The sequence below is a fragment of the Seriola aureovittata genome, chromosome 11, assembly GCF_021018895.1.
Source record: "Seriola aureovittata isolate HTS-2021-v1 ecotype China chromosome 11, ASM2101889v1, whole genome shotgun sequence".
NCBI lineage: Eukaryota > Metazoa > Chordata > Actinopteri > Carangiformes > Carangidae > Seriola > Seriola aureovittata.
Window position 1 is genome coordinate 24,608,591 of NC_079374.1, and position 25,870 is coordinate 24,634,460.

The 25,870-nt window shown below is 40.1% G+C and overlaps 1 protein-coding gene across 3 annotated transcripts in view; it reads right to left on the bottom strand.

Moving 5' to 3' along the window:
- LOC130177811 (nck-associated protein 5-like) overlaps positions 1–25,870 on the bottom strand; it is a 72,771-nt gene that overhangs the window by 14,371 nt on the left and 32,530 nt on the right. For all 3 annotated transcript variants that reach the window (XM_056389779.1, XM_056389778.1, XM_056389780.1), the window contains exons 5-10: positions 23,784–23,852; positions 21,160–21,198; positions 19,477–19,596; positions 4,001–4,180; positions 934–3,860; positions 474–588 (exon numbers count right to left, since the gene is read on the bottom strand). In XM_056389779.1, coding sequence (XP_056245754.1) covers positions 474–588; positions 934–3,860; positions 4,001–4,180; positions 19,477–19,596; positions 21,160–21,198; positions 23,784–23,852 — 3,450 coding nt within the window. The remainder of the gene's footprint in view (positions 1–473; positions 589–933; positions 3,861–4,000; positions 4,181–19,476; positions 19,597–21,159; positions 21,199–23,783; positions 23,853–25,870) is intronic.

A 25,870-nucleotide genomic window follows, 5' to 3' on the forward strand; every position in this document is an offset into this window, starting at 1 on the left:
AAGCTATATGCAATATATTGATTCGCTCAACCTCGCCTTGCCCCGCTCTCTCTCTCTCTCTCTCTACATTGACAACAAACCCTTCTGTCATAGTCGGTCGTACAACAACATACGTGTTTATTTGCAAATAAAGCGGGGAAGTGATATCCAATCACAAGCGGTCATTCAGGACACGTGGCGATGTACTCTAATGCTAGGTGTGAACTGATGTGCTTAGAGCTGTCCACTTGTGATCAGATCACCAACAACACATGTTAATGCCAGGTCTGGACAGGGGCCTAAGTCATTAAAAAAAAGTCATGTTTGATTTTTAAGGTTTCTTCCTTGTGCAAATCTTATGCTGTCATATTAACAAACATTGTGTATAAAAACAGGGAATACACAACTTACTATATAGACATTTTTATAATTAGAACTGCAACCAGCTGCATAGCAATAAAATAAATTTTATATTGAGTAATGATTTAATTTACCTTTGGGTCCCCACTGATGTCAGTATGCCCTTGTATCTCATTCAGGGACATTCCTGGGCAGGGCATTGATATGCATGCCCGCACTGCATCATGAGACTCTCTTCTCCCCACAGAGCTGAAAGACAACAGTTTGTCAAAAACCACTACATACTGTGATCCTCTGATGCCGTATTGATTAAACATGCCCAGGGCGATTGGGCTGATAAATCACCCTGTATCTCTTGAAACCTGGCTGCAATCCTTTGTATGAAATGTGTCCGCACTGGTCTCAGGGCTAAGGAGACTGACAGATATGTCTAAGACCACTTGATAGAAATGACCAGTCATTTGAGGCAGTAAATTACTTCACTGGCATTAAGTTATGAAGAAATCTGCTGGCGTAAGCACTGAAGGTTCATTTTAATGTTAAGATAAAATCAAGTCAACACGACATTCATTATTGGTTTGCTGAATTTCTTACCAGTCTTTTCCATCACTTTTTCTTCTGTCTTTCTTTTTGTCAGACTTTGTCTGCTTTCCTCCCAAAAGTGATGTAATCTTCTGCTCCCTCTTGTCTTCTTTTACTTTTGGCGGATCAGTTTTCTTGCTATTTGGAGCAGGAAGCTTACTCTTACGAAAACCAAACCAGTTTGCCAAGGTTGAACCAGATTTTTGTTTTACTTCACTGGTTCTCTCCTGTTCTTGAGACTTGTGCAAGTTCTCCTCTATGCCAAGCATAACTTTCTCTTCAATTGTGGTTATAGTACTTTGTCTCTCTGGTTCTTCAGAAACTGGCTCACCAAAGGCGCTTGAAAACTGTTGCTCAATCTGAAGGCGCCTAGCCTGCTCTCGCTGGAGTTTAAGACTTTGAAGCCTTTCACTGGAGGACCCCAAATGTGAGGGAACTGTCAGGCCCTCCTCAATCAAAAAGTTGTTCAAAAGGGATCGATTCATTGGACAATGGTAGCTGCTGGAGCAACTCATACTTCCTGGAAGGACATCACCAAGAGAGTTCAAGGAGCTCCCGGAGTGTGTTTTGATCTGAGTGCGGACCTTTCCAGACCTGTTGAAGCTTGGCCTATCCATGTAACGTGCACCAAAACTCTGGCTACGAGCCTTGGCCCCATTCATGCCCATCACTGGTTTAAGGAGAGGTCTAGTTGACACTGACACCGACCTTTTAAACAGCCAGCCTTCCTCATCAAATCCCCAATCTAACATCACACCACTGTCTGATGCAACAGGTTGAACTGAGGGCTCAGAATCCAGCGAGTTACAGCGGGTCTCAATCTTTCTACGGGCTTTGTCGTGAGCACCACCTTCATGTGTCACCTGGGGATCACACGTAAAAGTCTGAAAAGTCTGGACAGTTTTTGGAGTAGAGTTTGTATCATCTTTGTTCTGTCTTCCAAAAATGAGGAAGGTACTGGTTTCCTGTCCAGTGATTGCCTCATTAGATTTAGCATTCACAGGAAGAGCCATTTTGAAAGCTCTTGAAGTGGAACTCTGAGAATTATTGGAAATCCCATGGTAGTAAACATTAGAATATGCCTGAGGCAAGACTTCTGAAAGTTTTGGCTCACTAATGCTCTGTTGGGATCTTCGTAGGATGCTCTGACTCGGCAGTATCGAGGGAGCACCATTTTCAACATGGCATGTGGCAGTTCTGTCCACAGATAACTGGCTTGAATCGGAAGCTTGAGATTCTTGAACTGAGACAGGTGTTATCTTGGATGAATGGGTATGGTAGAGCTTACCAGGGATATCTTTCAGTGGTTTCCCTTCAGCACCCATTTGTGGGGCTGTAGGTTGATTGTCTTTAGTTGTACTGGATTGTTGAGGCTGTAAGGTCGAAGAAAGCTCTTGTGTTTGCGACTTGGTGGTGTTCGATGTTGTCTTCCCAGTAGTAGAGCTTTGTGCCTGACCTGGAGATTTATGAGCTTCAGATAAGGAGTCGCAACTGGGTCTCAGAAGAAGAGAAGTAGTTCGACCTGGGGGTGGTGGGGGTGGTGGGGACCTAGGTTCTGAATGGGAAACATCACAGTGCTGGTCTTGGCGTCGTTGTTTTCGTGGTGAGCAGGGTAAGTTGTCATATATACTCTCTTCCAGTGAGTCGCTGCTTGACTGAGGTCTTGTGATTTGCAAAGACGATTTTGTTGGGCTCTTGGAGCAATCATTTACCCCTGGAGGCTTAAATGTCTTTGAATATTTCACAGGGGAAGCGAGGGGAGAGCGCTGTTGCACACTCTCGAGAGACTTGGAAGTTGTTGATACCACAATATCCACATCTTTTTCAGCTTTAGATAAAGCTCCTTTGCTTGGACCATGTGATTTACTGAGATTTGTCCTTTTGTTTGGAACACTGTGCCCATTAGGGTTTGGCTGTCCTTTGGACCTGTGACCCTTAATAAGCTTTTGGTGGAGAGGAGAATGTGTATGCTTAGCTTGGTCTGGTCCTCCATCCGCACTCTTGCTCCGCAAAATAAAAGCCTTCCTCGCTGAGTCAAATGGCTGAGGTTTCAGTTTCCTTTGCGGAGATTCTGAGATTGTGTAGCGCTGGCTTTCACCACCAGCTTGACTCGCCTGATCTCTGCAATGAGGGACCTCCGCTGAGGAGCTGCGCTGTCTGGCTTCATTCACACAGCTAAGAGCTCTTGTTGCTGTATGTGGAATAGATGAACTCACATCACTTGTCCCTGCTTCCATTTGCTTGATCGTGAGCCTGCCTTGTTGTCTTTTGACATGATCAAGTCTGGATTTACGGTCAGTAGACCTTTCTTGGTTATTGTTTCTATCACTGAATTTTGTGCCTGTTGCTTTTTGTTTTTCTGGTGAGTCCTTATTCTTTTCCTGTCGACGTGTAAGGCTATCTGTTGGGCTTAAACCAGGTTTTACTGTCGGGCCCTCCAAAAATAAGAAGTTGTCTGTCACAGGTGAGGGGAAAAGACCAGTATTCCCAGCAAGTTTTACTGGATCTTCAAGAAAATTACCATCATTATCCCGAGTGACATCCATTCTCTCCAAGCACAAATGCTCTTTTATTGGTTGGTCACTGGATTCCCTACTTTGCAATTTAGGTGACTCATCATCTGCATCATCAGAGTCTAGGGCAGCAATCCCTTTTTCAGCCTTGAAAGGTTTACTTGGAGGGGCTGGTTGTTTGGCCATAGCCCCTTGTAGGCCACACATTACACCAAGCGAGTATATGCCCTCATTTGAGGTCATACAGTCCTTGCAGTGTGGTACAGATGCATGTGAGGACGCCTCTTTGGAGCTGCACATTTGGAGACGCTTCAGGCCTTTCAGAATGTGGCCTTCCTTCCATCCCAGGTCTGTCTGCTCGATGGATGCTGAATGATTGCTGGATACTGAACCTGCACTCATCCTTTTGTCCCGGCTTGTGGCACACTGTGCATTACAAGAGAAGTTTACAATTACCACTTGTTTTTACCCAATATGCCACAAAGATGCTCACAAGTACTCTACTTTGACAACCTACTTACACTTCAAATTGAGGGAAGATGAATGGAAGTTAAAATGAAACCGACCTGCTTGGAGAGGCCACGTCCTTCTGCCCAAGTGTGGGAGCCACTGGAGTACTCACTGCAAGCACTGGATAGTGACAGTTCACTGCCACTGCCACTACCACTGCTGCGTGGGCATGTTAGGCTCAGCAGGCTGGGCCACCTTCCTGCAGGAATACCAGCTTTTCCATTTCTTTGGACCTCCTGCAAAATAATTAATAATGTAATCAATGATCAGAAATTCAACAAATACTATAAAGAGATGGATACAGCAGCAATAACGTCAGGTTATACAATAATTATGAAAACACTGCAGTAAATGACAAATGTCATTGCTGATGTAGCATTGACAATAAGAGACATATTTATAGGATGCACAATTTAATTCATCAGTACTGTCAAATATTGTAATTATAGCTCACAGTCACTCCGGTGAACTCAATGTTTGTTCATCCATGTAATTCCTGACATTATATTCAACAGATTCACTTCGTAGAGTGAACAATATACACAATGCCCCATGGCTCTCCATTTGTCTCTGCCACAGATCTGAAAGAATCAATATGCTGGATACATAGCTGTCTCTTCCCATCCAAAGGCTAATTGAGAAATGGAATGACATTTTCTACTCCACTAGTGAGATGGCTCCTGTTTTAAAACACAATCTGTGGCCTTGCAGGTATACCATGATTATTTTTGAGGGTGCCTGGTGAATGAGACATTTCAAAGTGATGCCTCTGTTCTGATATGAAGGCAGACTATTCACTAAGTATGGATCCTCCTCTTGTTTATTCATGTTTCAAATATAACTGCACAAAGACTAACTAGTGTTGGATGGTGATGCTCCTTGTCGGTCAGAGTCTGCAAACTGAATCCAAATCAACATTCACACAGTGTTGCTCTGACTCAGATGTGGTTGTATTTTCTGAATAGAACCGTTTTCTACCAAAGCCAGTGAAACCATGTACCCACACTGTGCAGAAAGAAAGAAAAGCACACTGTACACCCCTTGACTGAATAGTGCAGTGCAATAGCAGGCAAAAGTATATCCCATAGAGCCTTATAGAAACTAGATATCACTGAACAGTTCCCCTGAAAATGTCTTCAGCTAACACAAAATACTTGTATGGAAAGGTTAAAAGACGTGATGACAAAGGTAGCTGTGAAAGATTTTAAAAGCCTTGAGAGGACATTCACAGCATATATTATTACATTCATGTTATTTTGACTCCGCAGTCCTACGTCTGAAGCAGCAGTTCCATGTAATATTGACCAAGTTGTCATCTGTCCAACTAAGGTTTTATGATTTGATTGGTTAATTGATTGATAGTTAAGTGATTTCCTTTTTAAAGATAACATTAAATGCTTTTGAGTTTAAAAAAAAAAGAAAAGTTGTTTACATGTATCTGAAATGGAAAAGAGTGGCATAAGTCTCAAGTGATAATGTGAAACTCAGTTGACTCAGTAATTACAAACATTACTCTGGTGACTGTGATGTGGAGGAGCAACTAGTACTGCCAAACCAACTGAAACAACACAAGTCCACAGCTCTGCACAGCTTTTTAGACACTTTGAGCTCTTTTTTTGGTTTTCTGGCTAACATAGATTATATTACAGCCTCACAGCTCTTATCAATCCTAATGACTGTACAGTATCAACCTAACATGACATAGCAAAGAAAGTAATGAAAGAGTGGCAGGTGGAAAACTATCCAGCTAAAGACCCAGGCATACAAGGATTAATTATTCAGAATAACTGGTGACAGCAGTGAACCTCTAGTGGAAAGATTATTGATAAGCTTGTTTTTACGGTAATATAATACCTAAATACACTTGGCATGTTTGTGCTGAGATGCTAGTTTAGTTTGTCATTTTGAATATTAGTTTTTTCATTGTGCATTTGAGAAACTCCTTTTGAAGCCTTCACAGACTATTAATTTAACCTCTTGTATGTTAATATTAAAATAACATTTTCATCGTTTTGCTTTTCGATTTCAGTACTGCGATTAAAAACTGCTAATAAAAATTGGTATGGAGATTTCCAGCCCTTTTCAACAAAACACATTTGCAGGTCCAACAACAAATCTATACAAAATGCAGTACTTACTATATGATATGCATCATATATTCACCATTCAAGCCTTTCATTTTATTTCTTGAAACTATTTAAACAGCAAAAGTATACCTGTGTCATCTCTGTATATGGACAGTTAGCAGACTCACTCACTCTACCATTGCCTAAAGCAAGTAAGTATCTGGTTGCAATTAAATTTATTTCAATTCAATTCTCAAATCAAAAACCCCATATCAAGAAGACATCTCTTGTCATTTCACGCCTTCATCTCCAGCAGGGTCAGTACATTCTTGTCTGGTCTCCTCGAAAAGACCTTTAGACAATTTCACCTCTTCTTAATGCTGCTGCTATCAGAGCCAGGAGAACTGAGCACTCTACTCCTGCTCTTAAATCTGTACTCTGGCTTCCAGTTACTTACAGAATAGGTTTTAAATTGCTCCTGCTAGTTTGTAAATCACTCAATAATCCCAGGCCAAAATACATCTCTGGTGTCCTTGAAGAGTACAAACCCAGCCACTATGCTGCACACAGACCCAACTTCCTGTTGAGCTAAAATGTGCCCCAACTCTAAACACTTTCAGATCTAAATGAAAAACTCTGCTGTGCCTTTGATTGAACGGTTTCTCTTCTGCACTTTGATTCTCCCGACGTTACTGCACTTTAACTGTATTTCTGGTCTATGTTTGTTTCTATTTTTTTTTTTGTATTGTTTCATTTTATGTATTTTATTTTATTAAATTTTAAAAATCTCATTTATTCTACCTCAAAAGATTTTATGATATTTCTTACACTTAACTTATTTTCTTTGCCTATGTAAAGCACCTTGAATTGTTTCTGTGTTTAACATTTGCTATAGTATACATGTAAATAAATAAATAAAGTTTTGCCAAGGCAATGTCCCAGAAAAGTGAAAATCTTTGATTATGATCATTACACAGGATAAAGGACAGACAACTGAGTCACATTTCATTATGATTTTTGTCTCTATTTTGATTTGAATAAATTGAATGATATAAAATATACCAAAAGGTGTGTTTAAGGTAGGATTCTCTATTACAGAGGTTCACAGTTTAATGTTTTCATTTCATGGTTCATAGGTCTACTTATCTGTGAAGGCTCCTGTGTGGAAAGCCAAGTCTGTTACTAGGAGCCGCTGGCACCGTTCACTGGCATGCCGCAAATGCTGTTTGTGTTGGTGCCATTTCCAATCAGAGGAACCCAAAGGTATCAAGTGTTGTGACCCCATTTAAAATAGCATTGATCGTTTGCAAAGCTGCCACGGCCAACTTCCTCTCAAAGTCATTAGTGTCATCTGTTAGCAATAATTAATGTGAATAGGAAATAATTGCATAAGGGAGCTGGGGACTAAAGTGATTTGGTCCATTCATTGATATTCACCTATTATTTGATTATCCGTGCTAGCCTTTATTTGGGAAGTACTGTAGGAGAAGGCCACATCTGACCGTGCTTGTGCGGATTAATCTTGGAACTAATTACAGTCAGCGTGTCAAGGGGTATCTGAGATTTGACACAAGTGATACAGTTTAACAAAACCCTCAATCAGAGTGGAGCTGTGCTTAAAGTCAAGGGCAAGTCTGAGTGAGGGCTGAGGGGTGGAGATGTTTTTTCCCCCATGTCACATATTTTCATGTTTTTCCACTTTGTAAAATGACTTTTCTTAATATTTAATTTCTGTTCCATAAAATTCATACATGACTATTTTATAGGATGAAAAAAATGTATGTGCCCTTGACTGCAGCAGCACCAAAGCCACATGGAAAAATAGCTAAAGGCCTTTTAAAAGATAGAGTATAAACACTAAACATATGAAGGCAGAAATCATCAGTTCTCTTGATATATTCACAGTACTTCAACCTGCATTCTGAGAGTTACTTTGGACGCAATAAATAATGAGTCACACTGGATATAACCAGCATTGACTCAAATATCAAACTTGTAGAATTAATCTATTTTTAAAGACAGTATCAATATTGACATGTCTCCAGGTTTTCTGCTTTGACCATTGAGTTGTTCTGATGTAAATACAGAGATCACAGGGACATTTTTGATTTAGAAGCTCAGTGCCAGGCTTTTTTGTTTTACTTAAAATAACATCTATGTTAGGGCAAAGAGAAAAAGAAGTGAATAAATAAATAAATGACACATTTATAAATGAAAGTGTTAAAATGACTTGTTTGAAGCAGTTTTCTGTCTGGCTGCAGTAGATCAAAGCAGGACAGGTACTTAATATGTATCAAACATGCTATGTGAGTAATGTTTATCTTCTTATTATTACTATCAGCATTATTTCTAGTTTCCAACAGTAGCAGACAATTTGAATACAAAGCCTGCATTAGAAGTTATTAAATATATGGGTGTTTCCCAGACAGGAGAATCTAGCAAAATAATTTCTCAAGTTGCATTGTGGGACATACACAAATCCATGTTTTTGGAGATTGACTCATAACAGAGGCTGAAAGTCAGACAGGCGCACAGACCTGTGTAAATAAATCATAGTATCCCTGCATCCATCTCCAGCCTCCTCAGTCAGAATAATACAGTACATTCCATGTGAGCTGGTGGGTCTGCAGTTTGTGAAAGCTCCTCCACAGAGCATTGGCTATCACACTGATGCGTTTATCCCAGGCACATCACAGCACCATGACTCATGCATTTTAGTGTTAAGATTTACTAATGGAAATTTAAACAATCTCTCCTTTCAGTTCTGGCAATTCATGATGTATGATTCATCATAGATCTGAATTGATCAGCACTTATCATGTGCCAAATAAACATAACATTGACATGTTGTGAACAGCATGAGATATAATGTGTTGGAAGGATCCACCAGAAAAAACAAGGGTGGATTTGTGTGTCTGATTTTTTTTTACAGATATACTGAAATATAGATTAAACACACACTCCCTGGTACACAATTAGATTATATATGTATATATCTATATATACATATACATATATAATATTCTAATTGTGTAATGAAATAACTGTTTGAGACAATTATTTGCTTGGTAAAAAACACACACATATATATATTTGTTGTTATATATATTTGTTTTTTACCAATCAAATAATTGTCTCAAACTGTTATTTCTGGCTAATCATGGCAGCAGGATAGTGTGAGATGGATATTATAATGCGTCTCTATGGTAATGAATGAATCCAGAGCAACAGTGTGGTTCACTGATATGCTTTAATCATTTTGGGACAATAATGGAGTGAGATGGCAAGATATATCAGGCCATATCCTCCTGTCTGGTTTTGGGCTTTTAATGGGAGTTGGTGGCAGTATTTTGCCAACAGTAGTATGCTTTTTCCTTTTTTTTGTATTTAGAGAGACATTCACCCTGAACTCCATTCAGTTTTCAGTATCTACTTCTAAAAAAAAGTGTGAAATAATGGCATGTCCAGGATATTGAAGTGGTAATTTGTTATTGAGCCATTTTCAGATTCACTGGGGCTGAAGCAGGCTGCTGATCAGCAAACCATTCAGCCACGAGGACAATGCACTTTTGAGTTCACTTAAAATTTCACAATCTCATCCAAATTTGGCCATGCGTCCCCGTGAGCAGCCCAAAGCAAGGTTACACTCACTCAACCGCTCTGCAGACCACAGTCTTCTCCACTCCAGCCTTTTTTCACCGCTCTCATCTCATTCACTATATCACACGCGCCAGCTACCGCTTTAACCACCGCTTTAACCACCGCCTTGTCTTCAGGCCACTGCCATTAATATTTCTCACTCATCTACACCTTGCTGTCTTTTCTTTTTCATGTCACCTTCACCTCCTCTGCCCTCTCCCCTTGCTGCTGCTCTGTGTTTTGCCTGCTGGGCTGGGCTCTAACGAGATGAACCGCTGCTCAGTTAGTGTCAGTGCACAGAGAGAGGAAGGGGAGCAGGGGTGAAAAACAAGCGGGCTGCACTGGCTAGTAGCTCTGCATGGTGGATGTGTGCTGTTCCAGTGAAGGACTGTGTAGAAACTGACTTTGTTAATACTTATCTAAGGAGGATTTGTGAATAAATATGTCACAATAAGCGCTAATGATGCATCACATTTATATCTGCAACTGGGAAACTGTGGTTAAAGGGAAACAATTTAGCTGTTAAACGATTGTGAAGTCAAGACAGCAACCTGATTTCCAAATCAACTTTTTTTTGTTATTTATCAGATAAACGCACAGGATGTAACTTCTGCCGCTAGGGTTCTCTCAATTAAACAATAAGAAAAGACGGTGTTTGGTGTAATCTTGAAGTAGCGCGAGATCATGGGAGTTGTTGTCTTCACCAGCATTGCAGTCAGTTTCTCCTGGTTTGGATTCCTTCAGCGTCAGTCGCTGCTCTCCGGAAACAGACCAGGTGATTAAAACTGGTAGAAACACTGAATGAAGTGTTTCAGCAGAGCTGTTCAGCGGGCACAGGAGGTCACGTAGGGGCTGGGAGCTGAGCTGTCTAACGTTTGCTCAGCTTGTTTCTCTGATAACTTCAGACGTTTGATGAATACGATCCTTCATCTGGGTAAAGTACGTAGTTGAAAATGACCAAGATCTAAAAAGTGTATCTTAAAAATGCGACTTAAAACTGGATAAAAAAAGTTCCTCTGGTTCAGGATAAAGTAAATACACAACTTGAAAAAAATACAACATAGGTCTTGTCATTTTTAGAAATTTGAATGTGGAAAAGTTACATAATCTAACTTTAAATCAGTGCATATGAATCTTAAAAAAAGAGGCCAGTGAGGAAAAGTTGCTGTTTGTGTTGTACCTTGTACCTGTGTTGTAAATCTCCCTGCCGGGGGAAAAGCAATTGGCTTCTCAGACACTGAAAAAAGGGCAAATAAAACTGACTTTACAATATGACTTCACACGGCGGCAATATCGAATGCTATTTAAAGCACTTCAAAGGGGCAAATTCATTTTACTTTGTTATGTGTTTGCCTTTATCTTTCACTGCAGCCCTCCCAGTTAGTTTATCTGAGGAAAGCGAAACCAGCCGTTGTTTAAAAATCTCGCAGTCCTGGGTCTCCAGAGTGTCGCTCCGCCGCTGAATTACAATAATATTGTGACAGACGACCCTGCCACCGAGCCACTGGATTTTAAACAGCCAGGGCTCTCTGGCACAGAGACACAGGGAGATGACGCTGCTGTTGTAAACAGTCAAAGCAGTTATTGAAACAACCAAAAAAAAAAAAAAAAAATCGCAGTCTAATCATAGAAGTAAATTAACACGTTGTCAGAACTTGTCTGTACATTGTGCAGGTCCCTGCAGCCTGTATCCCTCCGCGGGCCACTGCATGTGCTGAGTATATCAAACAAACCATGTGTTAATCCACCCCGCCAATTATGTTGCTACATCTGTCAGGCTTTCTGTCCTCACATGGCACATTATGCAGTAAAGGACAACAGAGACAGATTTGCTTCTCAAAATTTGCAACAGTTTTTTTAAACAATGTGTGCTTGATTTCAGACAAAAACAGCCTCCTCTGATATTTGGAGGCTGAAATGACAGCTGTCGCCTGCTAATTAAGCAAACACTTCTATAAGTTGTTTTAAAAAATAAATAAATAATAATCATTTCTGACTCACATTTGAATGACTCAGTTTAAAGTGAACATCTTCTCAGACAGTCTTGAATATACATTAAAGCCCACATACACGACATCGAGCTAAAAGATTTAAGTCAAAGCAACATGTCTTCAGTAAAACGTAGTATTCTCACCAGTTAATGTCACATGTAGAAGACATAAAGACACAGCATTGTTCCTGTACTGCAGTGCTGAACTATGTTAGTCCAAGTATTATAAGTTTGATAAAGAAAAAACAGATTTATTTTGTTCTTGGGCTCCTTACATACTTATTTTTCAAACCTTATGTCTCAGATTTTAACAAGAGAAAAGGCTTTTAGGATGAGGACTGTTTAGCAAACGCGATGCTGTCTCAGGTAACGTTGCTAAACTTCCCCAAATCTAATAAAGAGCAGGACAGAACCGCTAACGTTAGCCTAAACTGTAATAGCACCTGGACTGGCTTACACACTGTGGGGAAATACTACACTACACTAGGCCACGTACTGACATAACAACACACTGTTTAACACGTAATGTAATGTTAACACTGACGTCATATACAACATAAGATATTGTAGTTCAACCAGCTATCTGACTGATCGAGATGCACTGATTATAATATTGAACTGTGTCCATGGAAACAGGTGGGTGCTTGAGTGGAGCAGGTGAACATGAACATGTTACCCTCATTCATGCATCTTCTGTTTGCGCTCCCTTGTCTCTATTTTCTTTGCATGTTCACTCAGTAAAACACACAGACTGGAAACATCGAGAAAGAAACAGAAAGAGTTGTTCTAACTGTCTCACTCTTGTTTTCTCTTGAGAGTTGCGAGCCTTGCCGTAACCTCGCTCAGAGTCAGTCTACCTGACTGGGAACAGGTGTGCCGTCACAGTGATTAAGGAAACTAACAAGCATAACTCGCAGTGAAAAACAAATTTTCCATTTCAATAATTCATGCATCATTACCAGTGTGTTATCTGGCAAATTGATACCCAACCAGTGTTATGTCTCCAATTAAAAAGCCTTCCATCACTGATCATTTCCCTCTCTCCATCACTGATGAGGACAATGAAATGACCTGTGCTTCATTTTTTTCAAGTGCTGTAACAGCGTGCAGAGCCTAATTCATTCTGGCCTCTTTGCTCCCACTTTGTGGAAGTACAAAGGCTGCGATCTCTTGTTGCAGTAATCATACTGTTCATCTGGTCTCAGCGGCCTGGCTCATCGCTAACACAGGTGAGCGGTCCAGGGTCTTCAGAGAAAAGGGGCTTATGAAGAATAATGACCTTCGCCTATGTCTGGAGCGCTGGATGTGTTCGGCATTAAAAGAGGTTCAGATAAGACACCAAACACATGTCAGAAAGCTGTTGATTAAAGCATTACAATGCAGCTTTAAACATATAATTAGCAATATCTTGGGTATAGCTTCCCATGCTAAGTGTGGCATGAATTCAGAAATGTTCAGTGCAGTTTAACCATCGTGTCATTTGATCAAACCTAAGAGGGAATGAAAAGCAGTTTGAGTTGTTGGAGACAATATTAAGGCTAAGAGAATGTTAATGTCTCTTTGTGTGTGTGTGTGTGTGTGTGTGTGTGTGTGTGTGTGTGTGTGTGTGTGTGTGTGTGTGTGTGTGTGTGTGTGGAGTTTGCATGTTCTCCCTGTGCCTGGGCTTCCTCCCACAGTCCAGACATGCAGGTTCAGGTTAACTGGCGACTCTAAATTGCCTGTAGGTGTGAACGTGAGCTTGAATGGCTGTTTGTCTCAGTTTGTCTCTATATGTCAGCACTGTGATTGACTGGCGACCTGTCCAGGATGTACCCTGCCCTCGCCCAGTGTTGGCTGGGGTTGGCTCCATCCCCCTACGACTCTAAAGGGATAAGCAGTATGGCTAATGAATGAATGAATGAATGAATGAATGTGAATGTTGCTGGATAAGTAAACCCGGCATCTGTTTTGCTAACTTTACCGTAACTAACCATCAGCATCTTTATTTTAATCTTAAAATAAAATCCATTTTCACAAATCTAAATAATTCAACAATTTGTATTGTCATGTAAATGAATCATTATCTTACCTAGAAACTCCCTGACCTCTCTCAGTGAATACATCCATCCATCAAAACCACAAATAAAACAAACTGTTCATCTGTAAATCTGTAATTTTCTCAGGAAGTCAACAACCAAAATACCCTGCACTTTGAAATCAGTGATTTAAATGCAAGGCCTGTTCTCAAAACTTTTGTTTGTGACTTTGCTGGAGACAAATATAACAACTGTGCTTAAAATTCAAGCTTCAGGCGTGAGATAATTATCTTACACGACTAATGTAGCCTCCTGGACAACTGGGAAAGCTGCATTAGTGAATCAAAGGCTCAGTATTTGGCACATAAAAGTTTTTTTCTTTTTTTCGTCATGCTGCCAGCAATGTTGTGTTATTAACATTTTGAACTTTTTTTTGTTGCAAAAACCATCTTGCCTGGTGAAACAGTAAAAGTAGCTCCCAAGATTAGGAATTCAGCATCCACACAGTCTATGATCCACACCAACAAATGGAAAACAATAAAGTATTTTCTAGCCCGAGAATGATCTAATAACTATTTTACTCAGAAGCCAGAGCGTTTAATCAGAGGAAACTTGGCTGAAATGTTTGGCAGAGGAGTGGAGACACAAACTGCAGGTCAAACAGTCAAAACATAACCAGAAATATTCAAATTAATGAGATATTATTCATTAGGTGAGTCTTAAATTCAAGAAATATGACTAATTAATGGTCTTTCTGTTTGCTTGATATGAAATTCTCATATTAAGCGAATGCTGCTGCATGAATAATCTGTTGCCAAAGATTTAAACTTTCTGAGAAACAACCAAACAATGTAAAATGCACCATGTAACATACTTCTTTCCAGCAGAAGCAGCTGAGCATCTCTGCAGTGTTACATGCAGTTCTCCTACAAACAATGAATCCCTCTTTCAGCAAGAGTCTGCGAGTTTGACCTTTACAGAAAAGGTCATAGATGAAGGACAGCATTTCCTGCTCTGCGTGGCTCACAGCATACTTAATGAACTGGTCTGGGAATTCACAGACTTTCCATGATGATTTCCCAAAGGCTGGAGAAAGGAATTTCTGCAGTATTCATACAGTTTATTCAGTATTTTTTATGTAAATGACCAGTTCTGTCTTTGATGGAAAACCGGTCCTCTGAATACGGGGCGTAGGTTTGTCCAAGGAGAGGAGCCGTGCTGAGAGCCCCGACAATCCAAAGAGACCTTTAGGAACAAAGAAACTTCTCTCCTGTCTTCTGCATAATGATTCTGACTCCCTGCACAAGAGTGAGAGGAGTCGCTTCATTAGGATTTGAACGGTTTAGAAAAGTTTTGACTGAAACTCTACCAGCGCTCCGATCGAGAGCGATTATGCATCTAAGTACTGTATCTGCTGAGGCCGAGACGAAGAAAGGGACTCAATACAGATCAAAATTTAATGTCATCGGCTAAATAAACTACATTTTGCATTTACGCCATTGCTAAAGTATGTCTTAACTTTCAATCTAACTTCATGATGAACAGTAAATTCTACCCTGTGATTGTCAACACCCTGGATAATATTTAGTGACATTAATCTGCCCCTACAGACTTTATACATATTTCATGCTGAAATGGACCCAAAATGAGGCAAAACTCAACATAGAGTAAGTTCATGAAAACTGTGGCTGTCTGTGATGTTAATGGACCAATCCTGATGCTGAGATGTGAAGAAAAGCCTGATGTTCATAAGTGGTCCTGTGTACAGTGGTAGTTATAGGATGTTTTCATCAATGAATGGCTTCCTTCCTCTGAGTTTGCAGCCCTGAACTGGTTTCAGATAGTAATGAAGAGTACAGCTGGTCTGTGAGCTGCCAGATGAAAGCTGCAGCTGAGAGGTTGATCCAGTAATAAATCCATAATAATGGTAGATCAGTACTGGAATGTGGCTACGGCAGTTACATGGCAGCATTGACAGGGTTTGGAGAAGGCATCTTTGCTACACTGCATAGTGTGTAAACACACATACACACACACATGCTAAAAGTCTGGATTCCTGTAGGTATTCAAGAATCAAGAGATGAGTGCACCTCACTGAAAATGCATGTGTTGTAGTTGCATTGTGGTCATTGTAGAAAATCTGGACCTCTATATCTTGAAATACACTAAATTAGCATTTTAGCACCTCTGGTTCTCTAGCGCTGAAGTCCCTGGGTTTTTTTAATGGGTTTTTGTTCAAATGGCTGAAATACGGTCTGTGGTTAACACAAGTTCGAGAAATTTCCGTGTTTTATTCGACAACAAAATCAGTCACTTAATACTCTACTTTCACTACTTTCTTTAAGCTTTTACGTGCAAAATGCCGGTTGCTAACAAGTGTGTAAATGAGACCACAGAGGTTGTCGGGGACGTTAAACATGCAGCCTGGTTGTGTTTAGACAAACTGTTATAAAACAGAGAAACTACACACTGATCAGCCCCAGCGTTAAAACTGGTAACTGGTTTTAATGCTGTGGCTGATCAGTGCACAGTAAAAATAAGAGTATAAAGTTAGCTGGACAACTTTGCCATGAATAAATGAAATATGATACTTTTGATGGACACATGATTCTTTCTTTCTTTGAGCTGAATATTGGAAGAAAGCCTCTGCAATGGATGGTTGAGCCCAGCTTGTTAGCCTTTTATTTCAGCTCTATATTCAAAAAGGTGTAAGCTGTAATTGACACAATCGTTGGGTTATTGAACTGCGATCAGGATTCCTTGCTGTTATTATCCCAGCAGGAATTTCATGGGCTTCTTGAAGCCAATTACCACATGCTTGAAGCGCGTGCTGTGCTATTCAACAACTACAGCTCTGCAAATACTGGAGAAGTGAACTGCTTGTCCACATGCTTTCATTTCTGGTGGCAGGGACATAGTCCTTGGGCGCAAGTCGGGTCTAAATATAATCTAGTTATTTTATTGTGTTTTATTTTGTTTGTGTCTTTTTTTTAATTCTGTATTAGACGGAAACTCAACCACTTGATTATCTGAGATAATGCTCACCGATCCAAACACTGTCAGGAATAATATATACTGTTATAATATGCAATAATAAATTGTTGGTTTAAATTTGCTCTTCATTTTGATTGAAACTAGAGTCTGCAGGGATCACATGTTTTTGTGGGCCAACCCAGGTGTTAGCATCACCCTGGTTCCCTTGACAAAAAGCCAATGGGATTTTTACATGGGCTTTTGGATTACTGAAGAAAATAAACTCTGTGGCAAACAACAGTTAATGATCCTGACAGGTTTAGTTCAGCAGGATCATCTTCACTAATGAACATCACTTCATGATGTTTGAAGCCTAAATACAATCAGCAGAAGTAAAAATTTAATGCTAGGCTATAAACCAACTACACCACGGTCACATGACCTCAACGTCTCCACCACTAAACTTCAACTTGTAGTTTGATTAAGCTCTGACCTCTTCTACAGAAGCTTTTCCTCTGACACAGTTAATAACAAATACTTGTCATTTCTGTAAATGAAGTCTTCTACATGTTTGACTAACCTCACCACTTTCACTTTGAACATACTTCAGGACCAAATGTATTTGCTCAGTTGAAAATGTCTGTCTGTGTATGTCTGTCCAGGCGGCGCTGTGCAGCATGAGAGCAGTGCTGCCTCATTATTGTTAGACATTGATCAAAGCGGCCAAATCAAGCCTGTTAGCGAAGTTACATGAACAAGCTTCAAAATACTTATATAAAAAAGAGGAGGAACAGTGAAAAGCTAATCAAACTGTACAGGTGCTGTCACACTGTGTACTGCTGCAGTTGAAATAAAGAGGGAAGGAAAAGATGCATAATTCCAGATTGTTAGTTTAACATGCCTCTTTAAAAGATGGAACATGAACATTTTCAAAGATACATGAGCATCAGTGAAAACATAAATGAAATAAATAAAACAGTATATAACAGCAACATTTGACAGTGTTTTTTTTAGAGTTATCATGACTTCCTTGAAAACTAATTATTCTGACTTTAAGTGTCCGAAACCGACTCTTTGCCCCGAGTTTCATCAGCGTCTAATGAACTTCTTGACATTGCCTAACCCTGTTCTCAGTGACATGTCCGACAACCAAAACCCCTTTCCAAGGCTTCTGCTGTCATGAGGAATGACCACCCTCCAAATGTTGTTGCAACTTTGAGGCAATAGATAACCAGAACCCAAATGCTGGCAGACACTGAAGTGTGTTGTAAGCACTGCTCATCACTGCCAGGAAGATTGGAGACTGAAAGAGTATTGGAGTTACAAATCTGGGACAATCCACCCCCCCACACTACGAGGCAACGCCACATACATACAGCAGTCAGCTGTCAGCAGTAACTCTACTACTTGTAAACTACAAACCTATAGTGTCATAACCAATTTTTTTGGCCACTTGCAGGCATCAGAACAAGCTAAAAGCAAAACACTGATGCTACTGACATTATCACCTTCTAAACAGTATGTACACATTGAGAAGCACAAAGCAGCATTAGCACGTTGTAGTATCAATTTGGAGTCTTGTTTCAGGTGACCTGACAGCTAAAAGGTGTCCTTTTAGCTCTGCTTTGATCTCCACCGACTCCTGGGTAGCGCAGTTCAGGGCTTTTATTCTGAAAATAGATGCCTATTGATGCTGGAAATAAGTGGCTTTTGCAAGGTGTCCTTGTGGGTAACTTGAATGTGTGATGTAGTCTAGTGAGGCTGTGAGTGTCTCCCAGGGTGTGCAAGAAATATCAGTATGTAGCCGCAGCCACTTTTAATGCATGTTGTCAGGGGTTGTTAAGTTACTGAGCCTTTAAGCGTCTAGATAAGCTCAAACTTCAGCATAATAATTACTGAAAGCTGTGCATTGTGGTCACTGCCACAGAGGATAATTAAAGTCCTTGTTCATGCTATGTTTCAGAGCCACATATCTGGAAAGTTAACACAAAGTTTACAAAGAGCAGACTTTGCAAACCAGAAAAACAAACCAGAAAAAATACACTAAAACCCTACACAGAGCTGAGAGGACCTGTAGAGCTGGGAGATGATTCTCTCTGTGGCGACTCCTGTCAAAGTCCACATAGTAAGTTAATCAACTTTCATACAAAAAACATTTTCCCGATCTCTTGTTTGCTACATATCTGACCCACATCCGATCCATCAACCTTGCCCATTTAATAGATCTACATGAACTGTTCCACACGTCCTGGTCTTTTCTTTTTTCTGTATTTATAACATTGTGGGTGGGACACATGATGTTACAGTATGTTCACTGGCTGTGCATCATTATTTTTTATATCTATTTGTGTTAAAAGGAAAAAAATAAAAATGTGATAATAGAAAAAATATATTCAGCAGAGCAGCTGAGTTGTCATGAAGGCTAACAATACAGCAGGAAGGCCTGGGCTTGCACCGGTTATCCCTGGCGTTCCACGGTTGAGAGCATCTTAATTAAAGAAACATGTTCAGCACATTTTCTGACTTCTACACTGTCACTTTGCAGCTACAGCTTTATGAAAGGTCACTTGAGTGCACTGGAGCAAGCTACTGTGACACTAACTACACTGTTTGAGAATAAAAGAATACAAGGCCCAAATGAATCCATTTCCATTTCCTAAGTCATATTGTGAAACTGGACAACATAACCATTTAAATTGAATTGCATTCTGGGTGGATTTCTCTCTCTTTGTGGTCCTTTTGAAAGTTAGTAACCTTTAGAAGTGGAGCGCTGCTCATGTAAAATTCAAACAGCCTTGAAGCAGGCTTCGTCTGTCAGTGTCTGTGTCCATTGTACCATGTGCTCCTACCTGGGAGACAGGAATCGCAGACATTTTGACACGTTGTTGGAACAGCACACTCAGTATGCGGTTTTGCTGCTCCAAGTCAAACACACGGGTCCGCAGCTTCACACACTCCTCTTTCAAGTCCTAGAAACCCCCACAGAGGAGAAAAATGGACAGATAATGGTGACTACGGGGATATTTCAGAGAACTACACTACACGTGTATCAGATGCTAATTTAACAGCTGCGGGACACAATGCCGTATTTAAGAAACACATGACGGCGAAAAAAACAACATCAAAGCAACAGCTACAAAAAGTAGTCGAGCATTTTGTTGGTGAATCTTATCGTTGCAACAAAAACTATTGAAATATGCTTTGTTAAGAATACATCATATCAGCTTAGCAAATGAATTATAACTTAGTGTAGCTACCACAAACAAATGACTGCATGTGCAAAGTAAATACATGTACACAATTATTATATGTAATGTATTTTGAGTGAGTATTCTTATTTAATGACAATTAAATGGGCATCAATGAATCACATTCATCTGATGGCTGCAGCAGTTACTTTGCAGCATGGAGTCCAAACATCTTTTTTTTTCATTTGATCCATAAGTACATTTTGCCAAAATGCTTGTTTACTTTTCAGTAAGCTGAAAAGTTTTACTGTCACAATCATTTATTATTCCACTGTGGTTGTATTAATACATTTATTTGAATTATTTAAATGATAGTTCTGTGAGTTCAAGATTTTCCAAAATCCATGGGCCTCTCTCTCATTTTGCCTTCATGTGTAAGTATAATTAAAAGCTTCAACATCATTTTGTGCTGTATATTAATCCAGCAGAGTGATGAAGATGACAGGGGCTGTTCTTCTCGTCCCGTTGAGTGTTGGGACAAAGTCAGTGTTTTGTAAGTCACAAGTAAATCTGTAGTATTGACTATGAAGTCCTAAGTCACGACCGACAAGTTCCAAATCAAGTTCAGGTCCTACACTTTGTTTGATCAGGTATTATATTATTCTTTTGGAAAATGATGTCACGGTTATAAAATCAGGATTTTATTAGTGCAAAGCAGCAGCTTGGAAGTTCACATGTAGTCTTAATGGGCCTTCATTTCAAACTAGTTCCCTTGTCTGGCAACAAAAACAGAAAAACATGTAAATGAGAACTGCTTTATTGGGAAGTAGGAGAGAAACAAACAGATAAAAGGCTGAAGCTAAACTGACACTAGGCAGAATGCAAATACAACCCGGTCCAGCAATAGGTTTCGACCTACTGTTGTTACAGGTATGTAAGTATGATTGGTTGGAAGAAAATGAAGTTGATTAACTGCACATATGTTTTTTTTTTTTATCTTTGCATTTGGGGAGGAATCGAGTTGTTCTAAGTCAAAAAGCTTCAGCTCATGTGAAGTCACAAGTCACTTGTATTGTAGTCAGTCTTTTTTAATTTTGTCATGTCAAATCTGAGTCCACATCACTTCATTAAAGAGTCCAAAACTGGAGTGGAACTGATTGTTGATGCTGAACTTTGTCACCACCAAAACTAACCCCAAATGATTTTTAGATGTCTTTTACTTTGAAAGATTGTGAGGCAAGAGACATGCAGCTACTCAACACTGTGAAAGTCTTCATTTCTCTGGCTGAATCTAAGGGCTGTCTGCAATAAGGGTGCGTCAGTGGTGCAGAGACTGAGACAAACCTTCTGTGTGAGGAGGGCCTGGACCACCTGGTTAGCAACCTTGGAGAGACACGAGGAAAAAGAAAGTAAAAAAATATGTTAAAAATTGATCAGAAGTCTGGTCATTACTTTAAAATGGATTTCGGAAACGTCTGTAAAGCTTTGAAATGCAGACAGACTTTAAATGAAAATGACCCACTGCGAACACCATCAGAAAGAATCTGGAGGCATGTAAGCTGCTGTGAGGACAAATTGACAACATGTTGCATCACAAACTCAGTGAAATCACATGGCGGTTGCCTGCAGTTAGTATATCCAACTTTGTCCGCAGCACATAAATAAACCAAAATATTCTGGAAAAAATCTGAACAATTCTATGGTTCCTAAGTTCCCCCCTTGTCTTGGTGTAATAAGGATAGGTCTGGTCTAAATTTTCTATTCTCTATACATCTTGACAAAAAAGCAGAAAAAGTTCAGTTTAGTTTTGTGGCTGTAAAACAGCACGATAAGAAATGCTTGCTCCTCTGCTTATTTTGATTTCTGAAGCAGAAGCGCACATTATACCTTGACACTGGAATAATAACTATCATCTATCTATCAAAACGACTCGCCTCAGCTCAATCAGACCATGACAGGAAGCCCTCTGAATGATTTCCCCAAAAACGATTCATGTGTATAATAAGACTGAAAAGCAGCAGAAGAGAAATGAATCCCTCGGCTGAAACTCTTTTCTGTCCTTAGCCAGAATATGCTAAATTCTCATGGGCAGCAATCTCCATGGTAACAAGCCCATTAGTGGAGGCTGCTAAGAAAAAATAAAGTGGAGCGGTCTTGTCGGCTGGAGAGAGATGGAGGAAAGACGGGGAAAAAGGATGGAGAGACAATCACGGTGTTGTCAGGGAGAAAAAGAAGAGGGAAGGAGTCTGTCCTCCCGAGCGCTGAGCTCTCACTCTCAAACCGCCCAGGGCTCTGTTGTCTGTCCGCTTCAATTAGAGACATACGCCTCTCTTGGCTTTCCTCCATGGACCTCACTAACACTATAGATAATAGTCAGAGTGTGTGCGAGTCTCTTAGCTACAGCAGCTGATGGTCATCTCTGACTGTCTGAGGCCTGATCGCCAAATAACTTAAGTAGAAAGATAAAGGAATAGGAGGTTGGGGGAAACAGCTAGCCTGGCTCTGTTTAGACTGAAAAAGTCTGCCTTCCAACATGCTAAGGGCTCTATCTTACAGCTAGTTTCAAACTGACACAGTTGTAATTTTCCTGTCCGGCGTCCATGTTGTTTAAATAACAAATACACTTGCGTCCATCTGAGCTCCCATGGGCGTGTTGATCTTAAAATGAGGTGTGGTCGGGTGCAGTGTTGATGCATTGCTACTGTGAGGCGGCGGAAAGGGACTGCCCAACAAAAACCTGGTGTTAAGTCAGTGGTGCAGTATTTCAGTGTTATTTTAAGGGCGCATTATTAAGAGAGTAACATGCACCTACATATGCGGGCGCAAAATGTGCCCGCCACACACAACCAGAGTGAGCTGAAAATGGCTTCGGATGTTTGGATTAGTCAGTGGAACGTGACAATACAGCCCACAGAAGGTCAGAGCTTCTTTGTGACATACAGCAGTGTGTGCTGTACGACACTGACATAAGACTCTGCAGAGAAGCACTTTCTTTCTGAATCCTCCATAGCTTTTCTCATTCATCACTTAAATTTGTTCCACCACAGTTTCATAATGAATCTAACATTTATTCACAGTTTTCGTAATGTAACATAAAAGACGCTGTGATTTGTTCCGTTACATCACTGTAGAGCTTTGCAGCTGTGCAGACTCACTCAGCGTTTCCTGAGTTGCTGAGTGTCTGTGTCGGTACTGGGCTCACTGGTCAGTCACAATATGTAATCGTCTCGCTGCAAATAGAGTCTAACTCTGTGTGAAACGCTGCGCTGTTATAATAGCAATCTGCCAAAGTGCAAGCGCGCCTGGCTTTTAAAGGGAATGGGAGATGGCACTGTGATTGGTTTATTGGACGTTACGCCCAAAACACTCCCATGATTAATGAATAGACTCAGTACAACCCGTCCGAACCGTGTTCCTGGCTCAGCAACTGTTAAAATATCAAAAGTGACATGGATGGGCTCTAAATGCATTCGCGCCACCCGCTTCAGATCATGCGCTTTGGACGGTTGTATCTTGTTTGTTTAGTCTGTATGATAAAGTACATAAAAACCCACAACTTATTCTAATACAGTGCTGTACAGTTTTGTGCAGTAAAAATCAAACAAACTAGATCAAACGTGTTTATGAGCTTTAGAAGTCTGTGTGGTTTTTGAGTTTCTGCTCTTCCAGTTTTCACTTAACACAAGGGAACAAGTCTGATATCAATATTCTTTTCCCGTTGAAAAGAATAGTAGCAATCTTATGTCTGTACACAAACTATTATCTTAAAGCCAGAAGACAGTTAGCTTAGCTTAGCATAAACACTGGAAATGAGAGGGTAGAATCTTCCATCTAACTCTCAGCAAGAATTTGATAATAGTTATTTCCCAAAACGTCAAACTATTCCTTTCAAATCTGACACTGATATGAGTGTGCAACATGTCACACATGTTAGTTCTTCAAAGTGCTGTGAGAACACTAAGACTCACCTCATCCAGACAGCGTTCATACTGCTTCCTCTGATTGTCGTTTTCCATCGACAGAGCAGAATTTTCCGCCTGCACAAAGAAAGATAGACAGTTCAGCTGCAAAAATTACAGTAATTACTGCCACCCAGGTATAATTTGGTAAAACTTGTATAGCTAAGATTTCAAGTCTCAGCTAGAGTCAATTAGACATGACAAATACCATGGTCGTTCCAGCAAAAAACACATGTGCGACACGATAAATCAGAATCAGAATCAGAAATACTTTATCAATCTCCTGCGGTTAAATGTGAGCTTTTGAGGATGTTGTCTTCTGTTCGCCAAAAACAGTCAGCCAGACAGGCGGACAGATACAAAGGCTGTCTCTCTGCAGCACGGTGGGCTTTGCAGGTTCACCGGAGAACTATGGTTCTAAATGAATGATGCTTTAAATTTCAGGCGTCCTGCAGACCTTCACTGTGTCTGCAAGGCTCACTTGAGGTACCCCAGGTATAATTCAATTACTGACAGCGGTTTCGCCCGACGGGGAACAAAAAGCATTCTGGGAACTCAGGAGGTGACTTTCCACTGAAATGATTAGTCCAGTAAATCTTAAAAGTTGAGCTACCTGCGCTGGCTTGTTTTCTCTCATGTGCTGTGGGCAACTCCTCTGCACAGCAGGTTCACAGATAATCACAGTAATGGCTGATAATCACAGGAGTGAGCTGTGTTCAAAGATGAACTCACCTCACACAGCTTGGTGTCATCCTTACTCTAACCTAAAGTGATAATACACAATATTACAGCACAATATTTTAAGAGTGACTGGCTGCTGCAACGATACTGATTAATATCCGGAAAATGAAGCCCGAAGTCTTAATTTATGAAATTAAAGAACTGTTTTTTCAATCTGCATATTGTATTAAATCTGCAAAACTTATCCTGAATGGAAAAATAAATCACTTGCGAAAATGTAAATGTTTGGCAGGGTGCTTACCACCATGCTCCCTCATCCTTGTTTTCTCACAGTTAACATGGTTGATCTGCAGAGAGCATCGCATCAATCAGTGTTTTAGGCTTAACTGTCAAATTCCACAGAAAATTGCTTTTCGGTCGAGGAGCTGAGAAGAGTCACTGACTTCTCCTCTGTCAAGAACCACAGCTAGCTCAGTCTGTTTTTATTATTTATCTTCTCACTCTTTTTTTGTGGTTCTGAGAGCAAATATTTTAACATTTTTCATAGTAAATTACATGGAAGGTACCCAAGTGTGCCATAATGACAGGAACGTAGTTTCCAACTGAATGAAAAACCCTGTAATGTTTCTTCAGTTCAGTGTTAAAGTTTAATTACAAATGTGGATAAAAAATAAAGGCAGCCACCATGAAGAGGCAGCCGCATGAAAACCACAAAGTACACTCAGAATTATCCATTAGGGTCAACAAAGTAGTCGAGGATATTGGTGTAATTTAAGGGGGCACTTAAATCTAAAAGATAATCACAAATGACAGAGTGGTTATGCAGGCTTCCTTAAGTACCACAGAAAATGAAATATCACCGGAATATCACTGACATAATTGAGCAAGCATCCATGCTGGTAAATACTCACACACAATTATTCTGAGTATCTAGATGCAGGATGCAACATTAAAGCATCTATAGTCGACGCACTTATACACATGGTGCATGGAATGTTGCTTCATTGTTAAATTATAAAATCTTCCAATGTATTTGCTGTTTGGTCAGTTTAATTTGAATCCTTTGCTTCGTTCTGTCTCTCATTATTTACAGGCTTTTAGTAGAGTCACAACTGTCTTAGCTTAGCATTGCTATTTATACATTATTATTGCTATTTTCAGAATAAGTTGGGCTACTCAGAAATGCTATAAATTTGCATGTGAGTTGTACTATACGTTTTAATAAAACATTTTTTGCAATTATTCTCTATATAGTATAATGGCATGGACTCATTAAGTAGTTTCACCAGAGGCAGAGTGAGAATTATACAATGACAATCGGGGGAGTCAACTTTCTCTCTAAGGCACAAGGGAGCCCAGTACAGAGCAGCCGTGTGCTTCGGTGAACTGAAGTGTCACAGTCCTTACAGTATCTT